The 17,980-nt window shown below is 41.9% G+C and overlaps 1 protein-coding gene across 1 annotated transcript in view; it reads left to right on the top strand.

Moving 5' to 3' along the window:
• Window positions 1–17,980, top strand: part of OSBPL3 (oxysterol binding protein like 3) — a 172,776-nt gene that overhangs the window by 82,184 nt on the left and 72,612 nt on the right. The window contains exon 3 of the mRNA XM_077268789.1: window positions 7,138–7,364. Within this exon, the coding sequence (XP_077124904.1) occupies window positions 7,272–7,364 (93 nt within the window). The 5' untranslated portion in view covers window positions 7,138–7,271. The remainder of the gene's footprint in view (window positions 1–7,137; window positions 7,365–17,980) is intronic.

Raw genomic sequence — 17,980 nt, 5'->3', positions numbered from 1 at the left:
AAAAGTATAGCAAGAAGCCTAGTAAGTGACACAATGCTGAAATCATGTTTTCCGCTCTTACTTTGTGTCAGATGGGGAAGCAAAAACCTGGTGATGGTGTATATCTAAACTAGAATTGACAATGCAGTACCACACTATAGACATACACTTCTTGTATGTATTGGTGCTTCTTCACTGCTATGAAGACCTTGTGTGTCCAGTACCACACTATAGACATACACTTCTTGTATGTATTGGTGCTTCTTCACTGCTATGAAGACCTTGTGTGTACAGAGATTTTCTTCCCTAGAATCAATGGAGTTAAACATCAGATTCAGGCTCCCGAACCGTGGGCAACATCAATCACACTGGCTGCACTATTGCTGTCATGAATGTTTTACTCTAAACACTGTCGTGTTTCAGGGGTACAAGGGGTCTCCGATAACTAGTCCAAGATTTTCAAAGTATGTTTTCACTGTAACGCCGCAGCATTTGATAGTACAACATACATGGCTGCAATAACGCAGTTATGACTGATTTATGACTGATTTATGCCGCTGCCTGTGGATTGTGTAGTATTAATCTGATGTCCGGTTCCCGTTAAGGTGGGTATATGACTGGGAAGTGGAAGGAGGCAATAAGAGTGATCGCAGGTCTGCCAAAAGCGATAACCACTATATTGCTGCCATTACAGTGGGTTAAAGAAGTTATCACTCAACTCTACCCAGATCCTTTTTTTCTGTACATCTCATATATTCGTTAATAATTTATTACTATAAATCTATCATATGTGGTTGTCCTGAAATACATAGAATTGGGGAATTGGCACGGCGTTTTCCACCATGTCATTACCATATGTAAACAGCAGCGGTAATGAGCAGTGATGACACTTGTATGACCAACTTACTGACCTTCTGGATCTGTTTCCCAGGTGCTCCATGTAGTACAATAGAGCCAGGTGATCTATTTAGCTCCGTTTTATTGCCATGCCCAGGGCAGAGCCATCACCACGTGGCTATAATTTTTGCTATAAATAACATAAGCTTACATATGAATGAACAACACAATCAGCAATGCATAAAACAAGTCCGTTTAGACATTTGCCGATGACGCATTACTTGGTTTTCTCTTTTTAGGATGGTATGAAGGCGAAGCTCGCATCTTATCTGGACAAGATCAAAATATGTTGTTGGGGCACTAAGTACTTATGTTTAACGTAGCCATAGGACCCTTCTATCAGACCTGTATAGGAAAACGGGACAAACTATGCAGTGTGTATCTATGTTCATAAAAGTTTGTGAGTCCTTTAGAAATTTCCACATTTCCATATTTCTGCATAAATTTGTATAATTATATCAGATTTTCTCGCAGTTCATAAAAGTAAATAGAGATCAGACAAATGTGTTAAAAATATTAGATTTTGCTGAAGATTATCCACTATCTTACGTCTTATGTGAACCTTTGCTCTCTATATTTTGTGTAACCCCTCTCCTCTAAGGCTACTTTCACACTTCCGTCGATACGGGGCCGTCGCAAACCGTCGGCCTGACGTACCGACGGACGTTGTGCTAAATTTAGCACAACGTGGGCAGTGGATGCAGTTTTACAACGCATCCGCTGCCCATTGTGATGCGCAGGGAGGAGGGGGCGGACACGTCGCACAAAAAAAGTTACATTGAACGTTTTTTTGTGCGTTGCGTCCGCCAAAACACGACGGATCCGTCGCACGACGGATGCAACGTGTGCCCATCCGTCGCTAATACAAGTCTATGGGCAAAAAACGCATCCTGCAAGCACATTTGCAGGATCTGGTTTTTGCCCATAACGACGGATTGCGACGGAGGACAAACGACGGATTGCGACGGAGGACAAAAGACAGAAGTGTGAAAGTAGCCTTATACAGCTATAACTGCATCTAAACGTTTCCTGTAATTGCAGACTAGTCCTGCGCTGGGAGGAATTGTAGCCTATTTCTTCCTACAAAGCAGGTTCAACTGTGTTGTATTGTTGAGTTTTCTCCCGTGGACGTCTTGCTTCAGGTCCTTCCACAACATTTCTGTAGGAATAATATCAGGACTTTGACTTGGTCATTTCAAATCTTTAACTTTATTGTTTAGTTTTGTAGAATGACTTGTGACTTTTGGGACATTGATTTTGCTGCAAGAACCACATTCTCTTGATATCCAGCTCACTGATGGATGTCCTTTACTTACGGTACATTTGGAATTTGCTGATATAATTGAGAATTCATCCTTCCATCATTGATACCAAGCTGTCTTGGCCCAGATGCAGTAAAATAGGTATAGACCATGACCACCACCATGTTTTACTGATGGTATTTTCGTTTCATCTGTACCAAAAACATTGTTCCAGTAGCCTTTTGGCAAACTGCAGATGGACAGCAATGTTCGGAGAGTAGTGGTTTTCTTTGTGCAATCCTACAATGCACACCATTGATGTGCAGTATTCTCCTGATGGTGGATGTGTGAGCACTAACATTACCTAATGTGAGATAGGCCTTTAGTTGCTTAGCGGTTACCTTGTTCTCCTTTGTGACCACACAGACTATTATGCACCTTGGTCTTGGAGTGACCTTTGATCGACCACTAGTCATGTTGCTCAGTTATTTTGGGCACTTGGATGACAACAGAGATGTCCCAGTGCATTGGTGCAAGAAGTGTGATCAGAATAGTAGGGAGATTGGTTAGGTTACATTTGAAGATTTCATTGCTTGGGTGGGGGATGTGCTTGTACACCTTAATACGAAACCCCATCCATACACCCATCACTTAAGTAATTGGGATAGAAAGGTTGATTGATTGCATGCAATAATATAAATACACACACACACACACACACACACACACACACACACACACACACACACACACACACACACACACACACACACACACACACGTGTGTGTATCTATATATATATATCTATCTATCTATATATCTATCTATATATCTATCTATATATACACTCACTGGCCACTTTATTAGGTACACCTGTCCAACTTCTTGTTAACACTTAATTTCTAATCAGCCAATCACATGGCGGCAACTCAGTGCATTTAGGCATGTAGACATGGTCAAGACAATCTCCTGCAGTTCAAACCGAGCATCAGTATGGGGAAGAAAGGTGATTTGAGTGCCTTTGAACGTGGCATGGTTGTTGGTGCCAGAAGGGCTGGTCTGAGTATTTCAGAAACTGCTGATCTACTGGGATTTTCACGCACAACCATCTCTAGGGTTTACAGAGAATGGTCCGAAAAAGAAAAAAAATCCAGTGAGCAGCAGTTCTGTGGGCGGAAATGCCTTGTTGATGCCAGAGGTCAGAGGAGAATGGGCAGACTGGTTCGAGCTGATAGAAAGGCAACAGTGACTCAAATCGCCACCCGTTACAACCAAGGTAGGCCTAAGAGCATCTCTGAACGCACAGTGCGTCAAACTTTGAGGCAATTGGGCTACAGCAGCAGAAGACCACACCGGGTACCACTCCTTTCAGCTAAGAACAGGAAACTGAGGCTACAATTTGCACAAGCTCATCGAAATTGGACAGTAGAAGATTGGAAAAACGTTGCTTGGTCTGATGAGTCTCGATTTCTGCTGCGACATTCGGATGGTAGGGTCAGAATTTGGCGTAAACAACATGAAAGCATGGATCCATCCTGCCTTGTATGGAGCATCTTTGGGATGTGCAGCCGACAAATCTGCGGCAACTGTGTGATGCCATCATGTCAATATGGACCAAAATCTCTGAGGAATGCTTCCAGCACCTTGTTGAATCTATGCCACGAAGAATTGAGGCAGTTCTGAAGGCAAAAGGGGTCCAACCCGTTACTAGCATGGTGTACCTAATAAAGTGGCCGGTGAGTGTATATGTCTATCTATCTATCTATCTATCTATCTATCTATCTATCTATCTATCTATATACACAATGTCTTTCACATGCCTATGTCTTGCTTTTATTGCTTGCCAAAGACAGTGATGCATGAGTAAAAGAAGAAAAAGAGGAGATATGTGCATGTAATAGCAAATCTTCCCTAAGGGATAAATGGCTCCTGATAAATCTTTTGTGCTGTTTCTTTAAAAGCTCCGGCTTTCAGTGGTTACGGTTTCATTTTTGTATCTATGGAAGGCAATCTGTGATCTGAAACCTGATGGACTCACAACAGACCTGCCATCAATAGGCAAACCTGTTGCTGTGTGGCAGACATTTAGGCTTAGTAGTCAGAGTGAAAATTGCAAGATATTTTTTTTAGTGTAGATAGTGGTATGGAACAAAAATATGACTGCAAATGCAAAAAAAAATATGTTTAACCTTAAAATTTGATTAAAAAAATGCTTTCTGTTGACACACTTTCCTTCACAGCCATGATCCACAATACCTTCACTTGTGCCTGCTTTATACTAGGTAATATGGCAATTTTATGGTCTCTGAGACTTCCTGTTCCCCTTCCCCATGCTCAGTGTCCTCATAAGACCCGCTCCTCACTGTACGCCGTGTGTAGTGTGTGTCTGACTGCCGCGGCGCTCGCTGTACACCCGTCCAGGTACTATTCTATTTTTATGTCCTCGCTTTACGAACCTTGTTTAATCTCCATGGCAATGGGTTCCCACACTGAAATCCCATGGCTAGGGCTTTTTCTTCGGCTTCTGCCTTTTGGCTCTCCATTTAAATTTCTATTAATATTTCCCCAGGCTCCTGCTATTTATAGCTGTGCTACTTATGATTTTTTCTTCTTCAGGCAACCTTAGGCATGCAGATCTTGAACCTGTGTATCGTCAGTGGCTTTATTATATGTTCAGCTAATTTATAGGGATGTTGAGACAAGGCTGTTCTTGACTATTTAATCTGTTTACGCTTGTAATCTACCATCTCTACTGTGTGCATGGCTTTGGTGACACTACCCAAAATGTATGGTCACAGCCTAAATAACAATCCCCTAATAGTATTACCATATGAGCAGTAGTGTTACATTCTATGTCATGGGAGGGGAAACTTCTTCTTTTTTTTTTCTTCTAAGGGCAATTTGGATATTCCTATCATCCTTCGGGGGCCGTACAAATCACTCGCTAACTCCGCCCACAAAGTATGTCCTGATTCTGGCACTGGTGTCAGGACGTAATCTTTCATTGCACTCGCCTCATCCCTCAATAGTGAACAGAGCGCCATCAAAATACAGCTGCCCGCCCAAGTTCTGCATCCCCCAGGAATCGGCCCAGCTGCCGGATAAAAGGCCATTGAGGGCAGTAAATGGCCCGCGGGCCTCAGGTTCCCCACCCCTGTTCTACATAATGACATGCATGGTGGGGCAGTACGGTGGCTCAGTGGTTAGCATCGCAGCCTTGCAGTGCTGAAGTCCTGGGTTCAAACCCTCACCAAGGACAAAATCTGCAAGGAGTTTGTAGTTCTCACCGTGTTTGCGTGGGTTTCCTCTGGGTTCTCTGGTTTCCTCTCACATTCCAAAAACATACTGATAGGGAATCTAGATTGTGAGCCCCATTGGGGACATGATGATAAGATGTGCAAACTGTTAAGCGCTGTGGAATATGTTAGCGCTATATAAAAGTAAAGATTATTATTATTATTATTATGCATTTTTATGAAAACAGACTGCAAAGAAGAAAATAGTCTCCAAAGCCTACCATTCTGTCATCTGACATTTTGTGGTGGTACTTGCTCTCATTGTGGATACCAGCTGAATATGGAGTCTTAAGGGGCACTTACACTACAAGATAATCGAAAATGAGTGTTAAGAACGTTCATTTCATGATTATCTGACCATGTAAACAGGCTGTCGATCATCTAATGAACAAGCAAAACGCTCATTCATCATCAAATTAGATTTTATGCACCAAAAAAGATAATCTTTCTCGGTGGTGCATCATCGAACAGGACTTGCGCTGCCGAGAACAGTGGTAGCCTCTGCACACTTGGCGATCTATTACAGATGGCTCAGTTTCCTTCGTTTACTTTGGTCTACATTTATAAACAGGCATTCAAACAACCACCGATCGGTAAACCGTTACTGATCGGTGGTTATATTGTGCCGCTGCTTGATCAATGTAAACCGACCTCTATTGGTAATGTTTCTTGGTAAAAACATGTCAATTAGGTCTTTCTTGGAAAGAGAATCGACTATAGTGCTATTGCTATCTTGTAGGTCGGTGGTTTGATTCTTAACGAGCATTGAGAAATGAGTGTTGCAAGTGATTTTATATCCCTAATCTGCTCTAGTCTTCAAAATATCTCCAGAATGAAGGTCTCCCGATTCCCATCCATCCTAATGTTGCTATAGCCGCTTCCAGATGTAGAATTAATGGAAAGGTGGCCATACTTGTGTGGCTTTGTCTATTCACTTTTATAGGAGTCATAATAACCTAGTCAATCATTTGGGCCCACTTCTTTCATTACTGGATATGGGACCTACACCTATCACCATTTTGGAGATTAGACGTTTCTGAGATGTCCACAAGATATACCAAAAATATCTAAACTAGGAAAACCCCATAGGCTTTGTGTTGGGCTACTACGAAGGCATTGTGTTGTACCTAAAGTTAAGCCCCGTTTCATATTGATATACTATATGACAAAATACTACATGAGGTAGGGATGAGGGCGCCAATAAACAGTACAGAACCTCGTCCAGGTTATGTGTGTAATCCAGCTTAGTTCACATCCGCTCAGAAGGAGTATGGTGGGTGACGTCTACAGAGATGTATGAGGACGTAACGTCACCTGCCCCGCTCACGTCCCGATACACAAGAAAGCGGAGCCAGATTACTGTAACTGAATGTAACTATCAGTGATCGCTTTTGGATTGTGTTATTTGCTTTTATTTATTCTGAGATTTTTGTATGTCTTTTTTTGGTTTGTTTTTTGATTTTTCTAAGAACAAGTCAACCATTAAAAGGGAATTTTTCAGTTAAAGAATGCATGCTGGTCGGATTCGGTAATTTATATACCATGTAAGGAAAGATGGATCCAACAATAGAGCTTTTGTATAGAGACATGCAAGTTGTACAAATGCCCATGTTATATTCGTATTTCTCTACAGCATGTAGCTTCTGTACTGAAACAATAGGTAAGAAACAAACAAAAGTTGCATAAGTTTCTGACTTGTAGTTTGTTCCTTTTATCTCCATAGGAGCTGAAGGAATGTGTGCACACCAAACAGAACATGAATAAGCAATTGTGCCGATCTGGCGCTCCCCAGCCTAAATATAAGAAAATTACCAGGAGCCTCGGTTACATTTCCTGAGTCAAGAACAGAATATTAATATGGGGGAAGAAAGAAACCTCGGAATGTCACAGAAGATGTTGTCTCCATCCCGAAGTACTAGCAGTTGCTCCTCAAAGCTGGGGAGCCGCCAGGTCAGTTTGCCAATTTCAGGGATTGCAGTAAGAATATAATTTGTCTGCTTACACAATGGAACGAAATCCAGCCAGGTCGCCTGCCGCTCACCGTCCCCAGGTGACACTGTTGTTTTTAAACCAGACATTTCCTGGTAGACGGCTGCACTGACTTTGGTCTTGATAAAACACAGTGGATCTACACCAGCAGATGACATGGCTCCCCAAACCATCACAGATTGTGGAAACTTCACACTAGACCTTAAGCAGCTTGGATTGTGTGCCTCTCCACTCTTCCTCCAGACTCTGGGACCTTGATTTGCAAGGTCTAGTGTGAAGTTTCCACAATCAGTGATGGTTTGGGGAGCCAATGCCATCTGCTGGTGTAGGTCCACTGTGTATTGTCAAGACCAAAATCAGCGCAGCCGTCTACCAGGAAATTTTAGAACACTTCATGCTTCCTTCTGCCGACAAGCTTTTTGGAGATGGAAATTTCATTCTCTAGCAGGACTTGGCACCTGTCCACACTGCCAAAAGTACCAATATCTGGTTTAAAAACAACAGTATCACTGTGCTTGATTGGCCAGCAAACACGCCTGACCTTAACCCCATAGAGAATCTATGGGGTTTTGTCAAGAGGAAGATGAGACTCCAGACCCAACAATGCAGACAAGCTGAAGGATGCTATCCAAGCAACCTGGGCTTCCATAACACCTCAGCAGTGCCACAGGCTGATCGCCTCCATACCACACCACATTGATGCAGTAATTGATGCAGAATGAGCCCCGACCAAGTATTGAGTTCATTTACTGAACATACATTTCAGTAGGCCAACATTTCAGATTTTAAAATAATTTTTCAAGCTGGTGTTATAAAGTATTCTAATTTACTGAGATAATGACTTTTATATATAATAACAGCCAGCTTCTTTAGCAATGACCTTTTGTGGCTTACCCTCCTTGTGGAGTGTGTCAGTGACAGCCTTCTGGACATCTGTCAACTCATCAGTCTTCCCCATGATTGTGGAGCCTACTGAAAAAGACCAAAGGACCTTTTTAACCCCTTAATCCCATATGACGTACTATCCCGTCAAGGTGACCTGGGACTTAATTCCCAGTGACGGGATAGTACATCATATGCGATCGGCCGCGCTCACGGAGGGAGCGCGGCCGATTGCGGCCGGGTGTCAGCTGACTATCGCAGCCCTCGGCACATTAACCCCCGGCACACTGCGATCAAACATGATCGCAGTGTTCCGGCGGTACAGGGAAGCATCATCGCGCAGGGAGGGGGCTCCCTGCGTGCTTCCCTGAGCTGATCGATACAAGGCGATGTGCTCACCTTGTACCGAACGTCTCCTCCCTGCAGTCCCCGGATCCAAAATGGCCGCGGGGCTACTTCCGGGTCCTGCAGGGAGGTGGCTTACCAAGTGCCTGCTCAGAGCAGGTGCCGGGAAGCCTCCCTGCTGTGCCTGTGTGATCGCTGATCTGACACAGTGCTCTGCAAACTGTCAGATCAGCGATCTGTCACTATACAGTGATGTCCCCCCTGGGACAAAGTAAAAAAGTTAAAAAAAATGTTTTTAAATGTGTGAAAAAAAAAAAAAAAAAAAAATCCTAAATAAAGAAAAAAAAAAATATATTGTTCCCATAAATACATTTCTTTATCTAAATAAAAAAAAACACAATAAAAGTACACATATTTAGTATCGCCGCGTCCGTAACGACCAGACCTATAAAACTGTCCCACTAGTTAACCCCTTAAGTGAAATAACGCTTTATTATCATACTGCCGAACAAAAAGTGGAATAACACGCGATCAAAAAGACGGATATAAATAACCATGGTACCGCTGAAAACGTCATCTTGTCCTGCAAAAAAACGAGCCGCCATACAGCATCATCAGCAAAAAAAATAAAAAAAAAGTTATAGTCCTCAGAATAAAGCGATGCAAAAATAATTATTTTTTCTATAAAATCGTTTTTATCGTATTAAAGCGCCAAAACATAAAAAAATTATGTAAATGAGGTATCGCTGTAATCGTACTGACCCAAAGAATAAAACTGCTTTATCCATTTTACCAAACGTGGAACGGTATAAACGCCCCCCCCCCAAAAGAAATTCATGAATAGCTGGCTTTTGGTCATTCTGCCTCACAAAAATCGGAATAAAAAGCGATCAAAAAATGTCACATGCCCAAAAATGGTACCAATAAGAACCTCAACTCGTCCCGCAAAAAACAAGACCTCTCATGACTCTGTGGACCAAAATATGGAAAAATTATAGGTCTCAAAATGTGGTAACGCAAAAATATTTTTTGCAATAAAAAGCGTCTTTTAGTGCGTGACAGCTGCCAATCATAAAAATCCGCTAAAAAACCTGCTATTAAAGTAAATCAAACCCTCCTTCATCACCCCCTTAGTTAGGGAAACATAAAAAAATTAATAAAATTGTATTTATTTCCATTTTCCCGTTAGGGCTAGGGTTAGGGCTCGGGCTAAAGTTAGGGTTGGGGCTAAAGTTAGGGTTAGGGTTGGGGCTAAAGTTAGGGTTAGGGTTGGGGCTAAAGTTAGGGTTAGGGTTGGGGCTAAAGTTAGGGTTTGGTTTTCATTTACGGTTGGGATTAGGGTTAGGGGTGTGGTTAGGGTTATGGTTGGGATTAGGGTTAGGGGTGTGTATGGGACAGGGTTTCAGTTAGAATTGGGGGTTTCCACTGTTTAGACACATTAGGGCTCTCGAAACGCGACATGGCGTCCGATCTCAATTCCAGCCAATTCTGCGTTGAAAAAGTAAAACAGTGCAACATATGGGGTATCAGTGTACTCAGGACAAATTGGACAACAACAATTGGGGTCCAATTTCTCTTGTTACCCTTGGGAAAATAAAAATTTGGGGGGCTAAAAAAACATTTTTGTGGGAAAAAATTAATTTTTATTTTCACGACTCTGCGTTATAAACTGTAGTGAAACACTTGGGGGTTCAAAGTTCTCACAACTCATCTAGATAAGTTTCTTGGGGGGGTCTAGTTTCCTATATGGGGTCACTTGTGGGGGATTTCTACTGTTTAGGTGCATCAGGGGCTCGGCAAATGCAACGTGACGCCTGCGGACCAATCCATCTAAGTCTGCATTTCAAATGGCGCTCCTTACCTTCCGAGCTCTGCCATGCGCCCAAACGGTGGTTTCCCCCCACATATGGGGTATCAGCGTATTCAGGACAAACTGGACAACAGTTTTTGGGGTCCAATTTCTCCTGTTACCCTTGGGAAAATACAAAACAGGGGGCCAAAAATAATTTTTGTGGAAAAAAAATGATTTTTTATTTTCACGGCTCTGCGTTATAAACTGTAGTGAAACACTTGGGGGTTCAAAGTTCTCACAACACATCTAGATAAGTTCCTTGGGGGGTCTAGTTTCCAATATGGGGTCACTTGTGGGGGATTTCTACTGTTTAGGTGAATCGGGCTCAGCAAATGCAACGTGACGCCTGCAGACCAATCCATCTAAGTCTGCATTCCAAATGGCGCTCCTTCCCTTCCGAGCTCTGCCATACGCCCAAACAGTGGTTTACCCCCACATATGGGGTATCGGCGTACTCAGAACAAATGGCACAACAACTTTTGGGGTCCAATTTCTTCTCTTACCCTTGGGAAAATAAAAAATTGGGGGCGAAAAGATCATATTTGTGAAAAAATATGATTTTTTATTTTTACGGCTCTGCGTTATAAACTTCTGTGAAGCACTTGGTGGGTCAAAGTGCTCACCCACATCTAGATAAGTTCCTTAGGGAGTCTTCTTTCCAAAATGTTGTCACTTGTGGGGGGTTTCAATGTTTAGGCACATCAGGGGCTCTCCAAACGCAACATGGCGTCCCATCTCAATTCCAGTCAATTTTGCATTGAAAAGTCAAATGGCTCTCCTTCCCTTCAGAGCTCTGCCATGCACCCAAACAGTGGTTTACCCCCACATATGGGGTATCAGCGTACTCAGAACAAATTGTACAACAACTTTTGGGGTCCATTTTCTCCTGTTACCCTTGGTAAAATAAAACAAATTGGAACTGAAGTTAATTTTTTGTGAAAAAAAGTTAAATGTTCATTTTTTTTTTTTTTAAACATTCCAAAAATTCCTGTAAAACTCCTGAAGGGTTAATAAACTTCTTGAATGTGGTTTTGAGCACCTTGAGGGGTGCAGTTTTTAGAATGGTGTCACACTTGGTTATTTTCTATCATATAGACCCCTCAAAATTACTTCAAATGTGATGTGGTCCCTAAAAAATATTGGTGTTGTAAAAATGAGAAATTGCTGGTCAACTTTTAACCCTTATAACTCCCTAACAAAAAAAAAATTTTGGTTCCAAAATTGTGCTGATGTAAAGTAGACATGTGGGAAATGTTACTTATTAAGTATTTTTTGTGACATATCTCTGTGATTTAAGGGCATAAAAATTCAAAGTTGGAAAATTGAAAAATTTTCAAAATTTTCACCAAATTTCGTTTTTTTTCACAAATAAACTCAAGTTATATCGAAGAAATTTTACCAGTATCATGAAGTACAATTTGTCACGAGAAAACAATGTCAGAATCACTGGGATCCGTTGAAGCGTTCCAGAGTTATAACCTCATAAAAGGACAGTGGTCAGAATTGTAAAAATTGGCCCGGTCATTAACGTGCAAACCAACCATGGAGCTTAAGGGGTTAAACGCTTAGGAAGCCTTTGCAGGTGTTTTTTGTTAATTATTCTAATTTGTTGCTGAGATAATGACTTTTGGGTCTTCATTGGCTGTAAGCCATAATCCTCAACATTAACAGAAATAAACACTTGAAATAGATCCCTCTGTTTGTAATGACTCTACATAATGAGTTTCACTTTGTGTATTTAAGAACTGAAATAAATTAACTTTATGATGAGATTCTAGTTTTGTGAGAAGCATCTGTAGTCCTCTAGTGATAATCCCTTGCTGATAAGTGATATTATCAAAAAACAGTCCCAAGCAGCCCAATAAGTGATACATGACTGGAATAAGGGTCTCGCTCGCTACATCCCGTGTCATAAGGGTCTCACCCGCTACATTCATTACTTTAATGAGCGGTACCACGTGACCGCTGAACACAAGAAGAGCTGCCCGGAGCCCATCGGACATGCAGGGACCGCGCCAGGAGCAGGTGAGTATGTGACAGCCGCCGCTCCCCCTCCCCTGCCGACCCCCTGGGACAGCGACTCGAGTATAAGCCGAGAGGGGCACTTTCAGCCAAAAAAGTGGGCTGAAAATCTCGGCTTATACTCGAGTATATACGGTATATATATATTAATATATATCTATCTCGGTGACATACACGTGCATATATATATATATTTCAAACAGAGATAGATGGAAGAATAGCCGTTAATTCATTTTGTCGGCTTCTGTACAATCAATGCAGGAGCGGAAAGGAGACATGGTTTACATACAGTAAATCCATGCAGAATAGTTGGATATATAGATGTGTGTGACCAATTCAATTAGTATAGTGTGTGTGCAAATTAGGGGACATGTATGTATTTAATAAAAGATTGTTTTCAGGGGAAAAAATGGTATCGGCTCCTGCGCAATTTTCTGCGCCAGAGAGGGAAAGCCAGTGACTGGGAAGCCCATGTTTATAGCTTAGGAAGCAATACTCATGGATCTTCCCAGGCTATGAATATCAGCCCGCAGCTGTATATTTAGCCTTTACTGGCTATTAAAATAGGGGCCCCCCCCCCAAAAAAAAATGACGTGGGTTCACCCTATAACTAATATAAAGAAAAAGCTATGCAGACAGCTGCGGGCTGATATTCATAGTCTAGGAAGGGATCATGGTTATTGGCCCCCCCGGATACAAACACCAGCTCAAAGCCGCCCCAGCACTTAGCCTCTCTTCCCAATGCCCTGTAGCGGTGGCATATGTGGTAGTATGGGGGTTAATATCACCTTTGCATTGTAAGGTGACTTCAAGCCGGCTTAGTAATGGAGAGGTGTCAATAAATAAAGACACAGCCAGAATAAAGTCTTTTAATTAAATAAAACACTAAACAGTTAGCCATCTTTATTGTTCTGCTAATCCATGCAACACCCTCGATGTCCTGTAGTAAAGAAAAAATAACAAACCAACAATATACCCATACCTGTCCGGCGTTCAGTCCCACGCCGTAATCCATATCTAGGGGATATACAGTTTACAACCATGAGCGGTGCTAATGCGACCACCCCAGCTGTAAACCACTGATGAATAAATGAGAAGCTGCCGGCGTCGGCATCAGTGACTAGCGGTGCGGTCACTGATGCTGAGCTCCCTCACAGCGTGACCTGCGCTGAACTCTGGAGCATGGGAAAATGAACTGGCAGAGTTGTATTCTATCTATTTTATTGTAACCTGTCAGTGTGATTTTACTGTGCACCGCACATGAATTGCCGGCTTTTCAAAGGACACCGGTGCGTATTTCTCACAAGTCACACTGATGGTCCGTGTGGTGTGTGACTTTTTCTCGCACCCATATACTTGCATTGACAAAAAAACGGTGATGGGAGCTGCCCCATAGTTTAACAGTGGTCCGAGTGCTATGCGTTTTTTTTTGTCCCGCATTCACTCGTCCGAATTCTTTGCTAGTGTGACTCCGGCCTTAGAGGAGGATCAGGAGGTCATCAAAAAATATGGTCTGCCAGTAAGTAAGTAGCTTACTCTTTTAAGTAGTCTCAACTGTAGGGAATAGTGTAGTCTTTCTCTTTTTGCCATGCATGCAGTGTAGTCTGTCAGTTTTTGCATGCTTTGTCGTATACTGACCAAGTTCAGGTCAAAAGGAACCTGCATCTGACTATTGGAGCCTTCTGGGCATGTTCTGTGTGTACACGGGACCATTATATATGTTTATCTTGGCCCTAATCTGTCATTGTTGGCGCTCAGGTCTAGCGGCTCCACCGCACATAATGTTTTGCTGTCACCTTTCCTGTGTTTTCTGTTATTTTACTTGAGGCAGAGGTTACTGGTGTAATCAGGCATGGCCCATGGGATGTGTTTATCTAGTGGTGTAATCTATATGTTGTCATCTGTGGGATGACTGGATTCACTATGTTCCAAATACAACGTTGTATAATTAAAGCTAGTAATATCCGTGACATTATGTTCAGATTTGTATAATGTTACCCAATAGCTCCTGGTTATGTGGATTGTCAAATACTTTTTATTACATTAACGTGGAATTGTACTCGGATTTCACTATACACACTACATATTTTGTTAAACAGATCTATTCGGCCTGAGGAGGCTCGCGTGTTTACTTTGAATCTCAATATCATCCTGATATTAAAAGGAGCCTACCATTAGCCGCCCAGTTATTTATTATTCATTTACCAGCACATTATGTCTCTCTTAGGACATGTGCACATGTTCAGTATTTGTAGCAAATAAAATCTACTGCAGACACTGATGTGTTGGCAAGAAAATCATTCTGTAAAATCTGTGGGGTTTTTTCTGTTTTTTTTTCTTCCCCCGATTCAATAAAAACGCTGCAAAAGCATTGAAATAATTGACATGCTGTAGGCTTGAAACTGCTTCATATCTGCAAGGAAAAAACAAGCAATATCATAAATCTCATTCACTTTTCTGGGACAGTAAACTGCTGTGTTTTTCGCAACAAAAACGTCCAAGAAAACATGGCAAAAACGCAGCATGAAGGCTAATACGTTTTAGTATTTGCAGCAAAAAAATCTGCTGCAAATACTGATGTATTGTCAAAAACGCACTGTGTAAAATCTGTGGTGTTTTTTTATGCATTTTTTTCCACCATTCATTTAAATGCTGCAGAACTGCATCATATCTGCAAGAAAAAAAATAACAATCTCAGAAATCTCATTCACTTTTATGGGAAAGTAAAATACTGTGCTTTTCACAGGAAAAAAACAGCAAAAAGCTATAATGCCAGGTGCAAGCAATACAATGTACAGAGCTGTGCCTACTAAATATGGGAATGCCACAACCTTGTGGGATACAGGGATTAATACTTCCAGTGACCTGATATCGATAGCTTATCGCAAGTATTAGACATGACTGTCGGAGTCCTGGACAATCCTTTTAATTGACCAGAGCAAGCATGGGTTTGTAGCAAACAAGTCATGCCAGACTAATCTAATTTCCTTCTGATGGAATCAAAGACTGATTGGATCAGGGAAATGAGGTAGATATAGTATATCTTGTCTTCGGTAAAGTTTCTCATACTATCCTTATTTGAAAAAATTATCAAGTATGGGATTGACAAGGCTACGGTTAGGTGGATTCATAACTGGCTTAGTGATCATACTCAATGAGTGGTAATAAATGGTTGCACATCCAATTGGAAGAGCGTTTCAAGTAGGGTACCACAAGGTTCTGTCCTTGATCTAGATATGGGAAGTGAAGGTACACTACAGTAATACAGTTTGTAGATGATGCAAGGCTAGGAGGGATAGCGAACACTACAGAAGACAGAGAAAGGATTCAGAAGGATCTAGATCAGCTTGAACAATGGGCAGCGACTAACTACTATGCTATTTTAGGGAGACATGCAAGATTCTACATCTGGGCAAGAAAAATTAAAATTACGGTACATTTACAGAATGGGAGGAATAGAACTAAGCAACAGCACGTTTCAAAAAGATTTGGGTATAGTAAAAGATCAGACTGCACATGAGTAAACAGAGTGATGCCGGAGCAAAAAGGCAAACACAGTTATGAGATATATTAAGAAAAGCATAAAGTCTAGATCACGTAACGTAATTATCCCCTCTTCTGCTCCTTGGTCAGACCTCATCTGGAATGCTGTTTCCAGTTCTGGGCATCACATTTTAAAAAATACATTGAAAAACTGGAGCTAGTTCAGAGAAGAGCTACCAGGATGGTGAGCAGACTGCAAACTATGTCCTATGAGGAAAGGTTAAAGGGTCTGGGAATGTTTAGCTTAAAAAAAAGAGGAGACTTAATAGCTGTCTACAAATATCTGAAGGGATGTCCGTGTACAGGGATCATACTTATTCTCATTTGCACACGGAAACACAAGAAGCAATGGAATGAAACTGAAATGGAGAAGATACAGATTAGATATTAGAAAAACTTTTTTGACAGTGAGGGTGATCAATGAGTGGAACAGGCTGCCACGAGAGGTGGTGAGTTCTCCTTCAATGCAAGTCTACAAACAGAGGCTGGACAGACATCTACTGAGATGGTTTAGTGAATCCTGCACTGAGCAAGGGGTTTGACACGATGACCCTGGAGGTCCATTCCAACTCTAACATTCTATGATTCTAGGACAGCTCTGACGTTTTCAGCATGCAATCTTAATGACTAAGTATGATGGTATGTATAATCAGTCGTTGAGAAACTAGTAAAGCAGGGACAGGGAGGGAATATGGCGTAGTTTTTTCTCGCAACAGTGGACAGTGTAAAGTAATTTGTGTGGTGACAAAAAAAAAAAGATATAACACCACTTGATAATCACAAAAAAATACGCCAGTTGTTAAAAACTTTCAAAAAAGCTCAGGAAATGCCAAAAAATGCTAAAAAAGATGCTTAAGGGGAAAAAGAAGATAGTGTTTCCTGAAGCATCTTCCTCTTGAAAACGGCAGCAGATTCACATTCACCCATAATAATAATAATTTTTATTTATATAGCACCAACATATTCCGCAGCACTTTACAACTAGCGGGGACATGTACAGACAATAAATTCAGTACAAGTTAAGACAATTTAAACAGTGACATTAGGGGGGAGGTCCCTGCTCGGAAGCTTATAATCTACAAGGAAATGGGGGGACACAATAGTTGAAAAGTGCTTGTTATTTCAGGTCTGCAATTATAATAAATAGGGATTTTCATACAAAGCTGCATGATCCGGTCATCACCCCGTGTGTTTAAGTGCAATAGTCAAGTATCAAGTGCAGTTATCATGTGCATGGAGGGTGTGGAGACAGAATAGTAGGGTGCAGATTCAGAATAATATTTGGAAGGAGGGAACAGGGCAAAGTTAGTTTACTGAGTAGTTGATGTGGTAGGCTTGTTTGAAGAGATGGGTTTTCAAATCGCTAGGCTAGGTATCAGTCTGATCGTCTGGGGAAGTGCATTCCAGAGAGCTGGGGCAGCACGAGAGAAGTCTTGGAGATGGAGATGCGAGGTTCAGATTACGGGGGGTTTTAGTCTCAGGTCATTTGTAGAACGGAGGGCATGTGTAGGGCGATAGACAGAGATGAGAGAGGAGATATAAGGCGGTGCAGAACTGTGGAGAGCTTTGTGGGTGAGAGAGATGAGTTTATACTGGACCCTGTAGCGAATGGGTAACCAGTGTAATGACTGGCACAAGATGGAGGCATCGGTGAAGCGGCTGGACAGAAATATGACTCTGGCTGTCGCATTCAAGATGGATTGGAGAGGGGAAAGTTTGGTAAGAGGGAGACCGATCAGAAGAGAGTTGCAGTAGTCCAGACGAGAATGAATAAGAGCGACAGTAAGGCTAGGTTCACACTGCGTTAGCAGCAGCCCATTCAGCACATACGCTAACGGGCTACTGTTAACGCAAGTGCCGACGTTACATCACGCTAGCGCAGATAGAGCTAGCAGATGCTCTATCTGTGTTAGCAGTGACGGACCCGGAAACG

Source organism: Ranitomeya variabilis, chromosome 6 (assembly GCF_051348905.1).
Source record: "Ranitomeya variabilis isolate aRanVar5 chromosome 6, aRanVar5.hap1, whole genome shotgun sequence".
Lineage (NCBI taxonomy): Eukaryota > Metazoa > Chordata > Amphibia > Anura > Dendrobatidae > Ranitomeya > Ranitomeya variabilis.
Note: the sequence above shows the minus strand (reverse complement) of the source record. Positions and strands in the feature narration are given on the sequence as shown.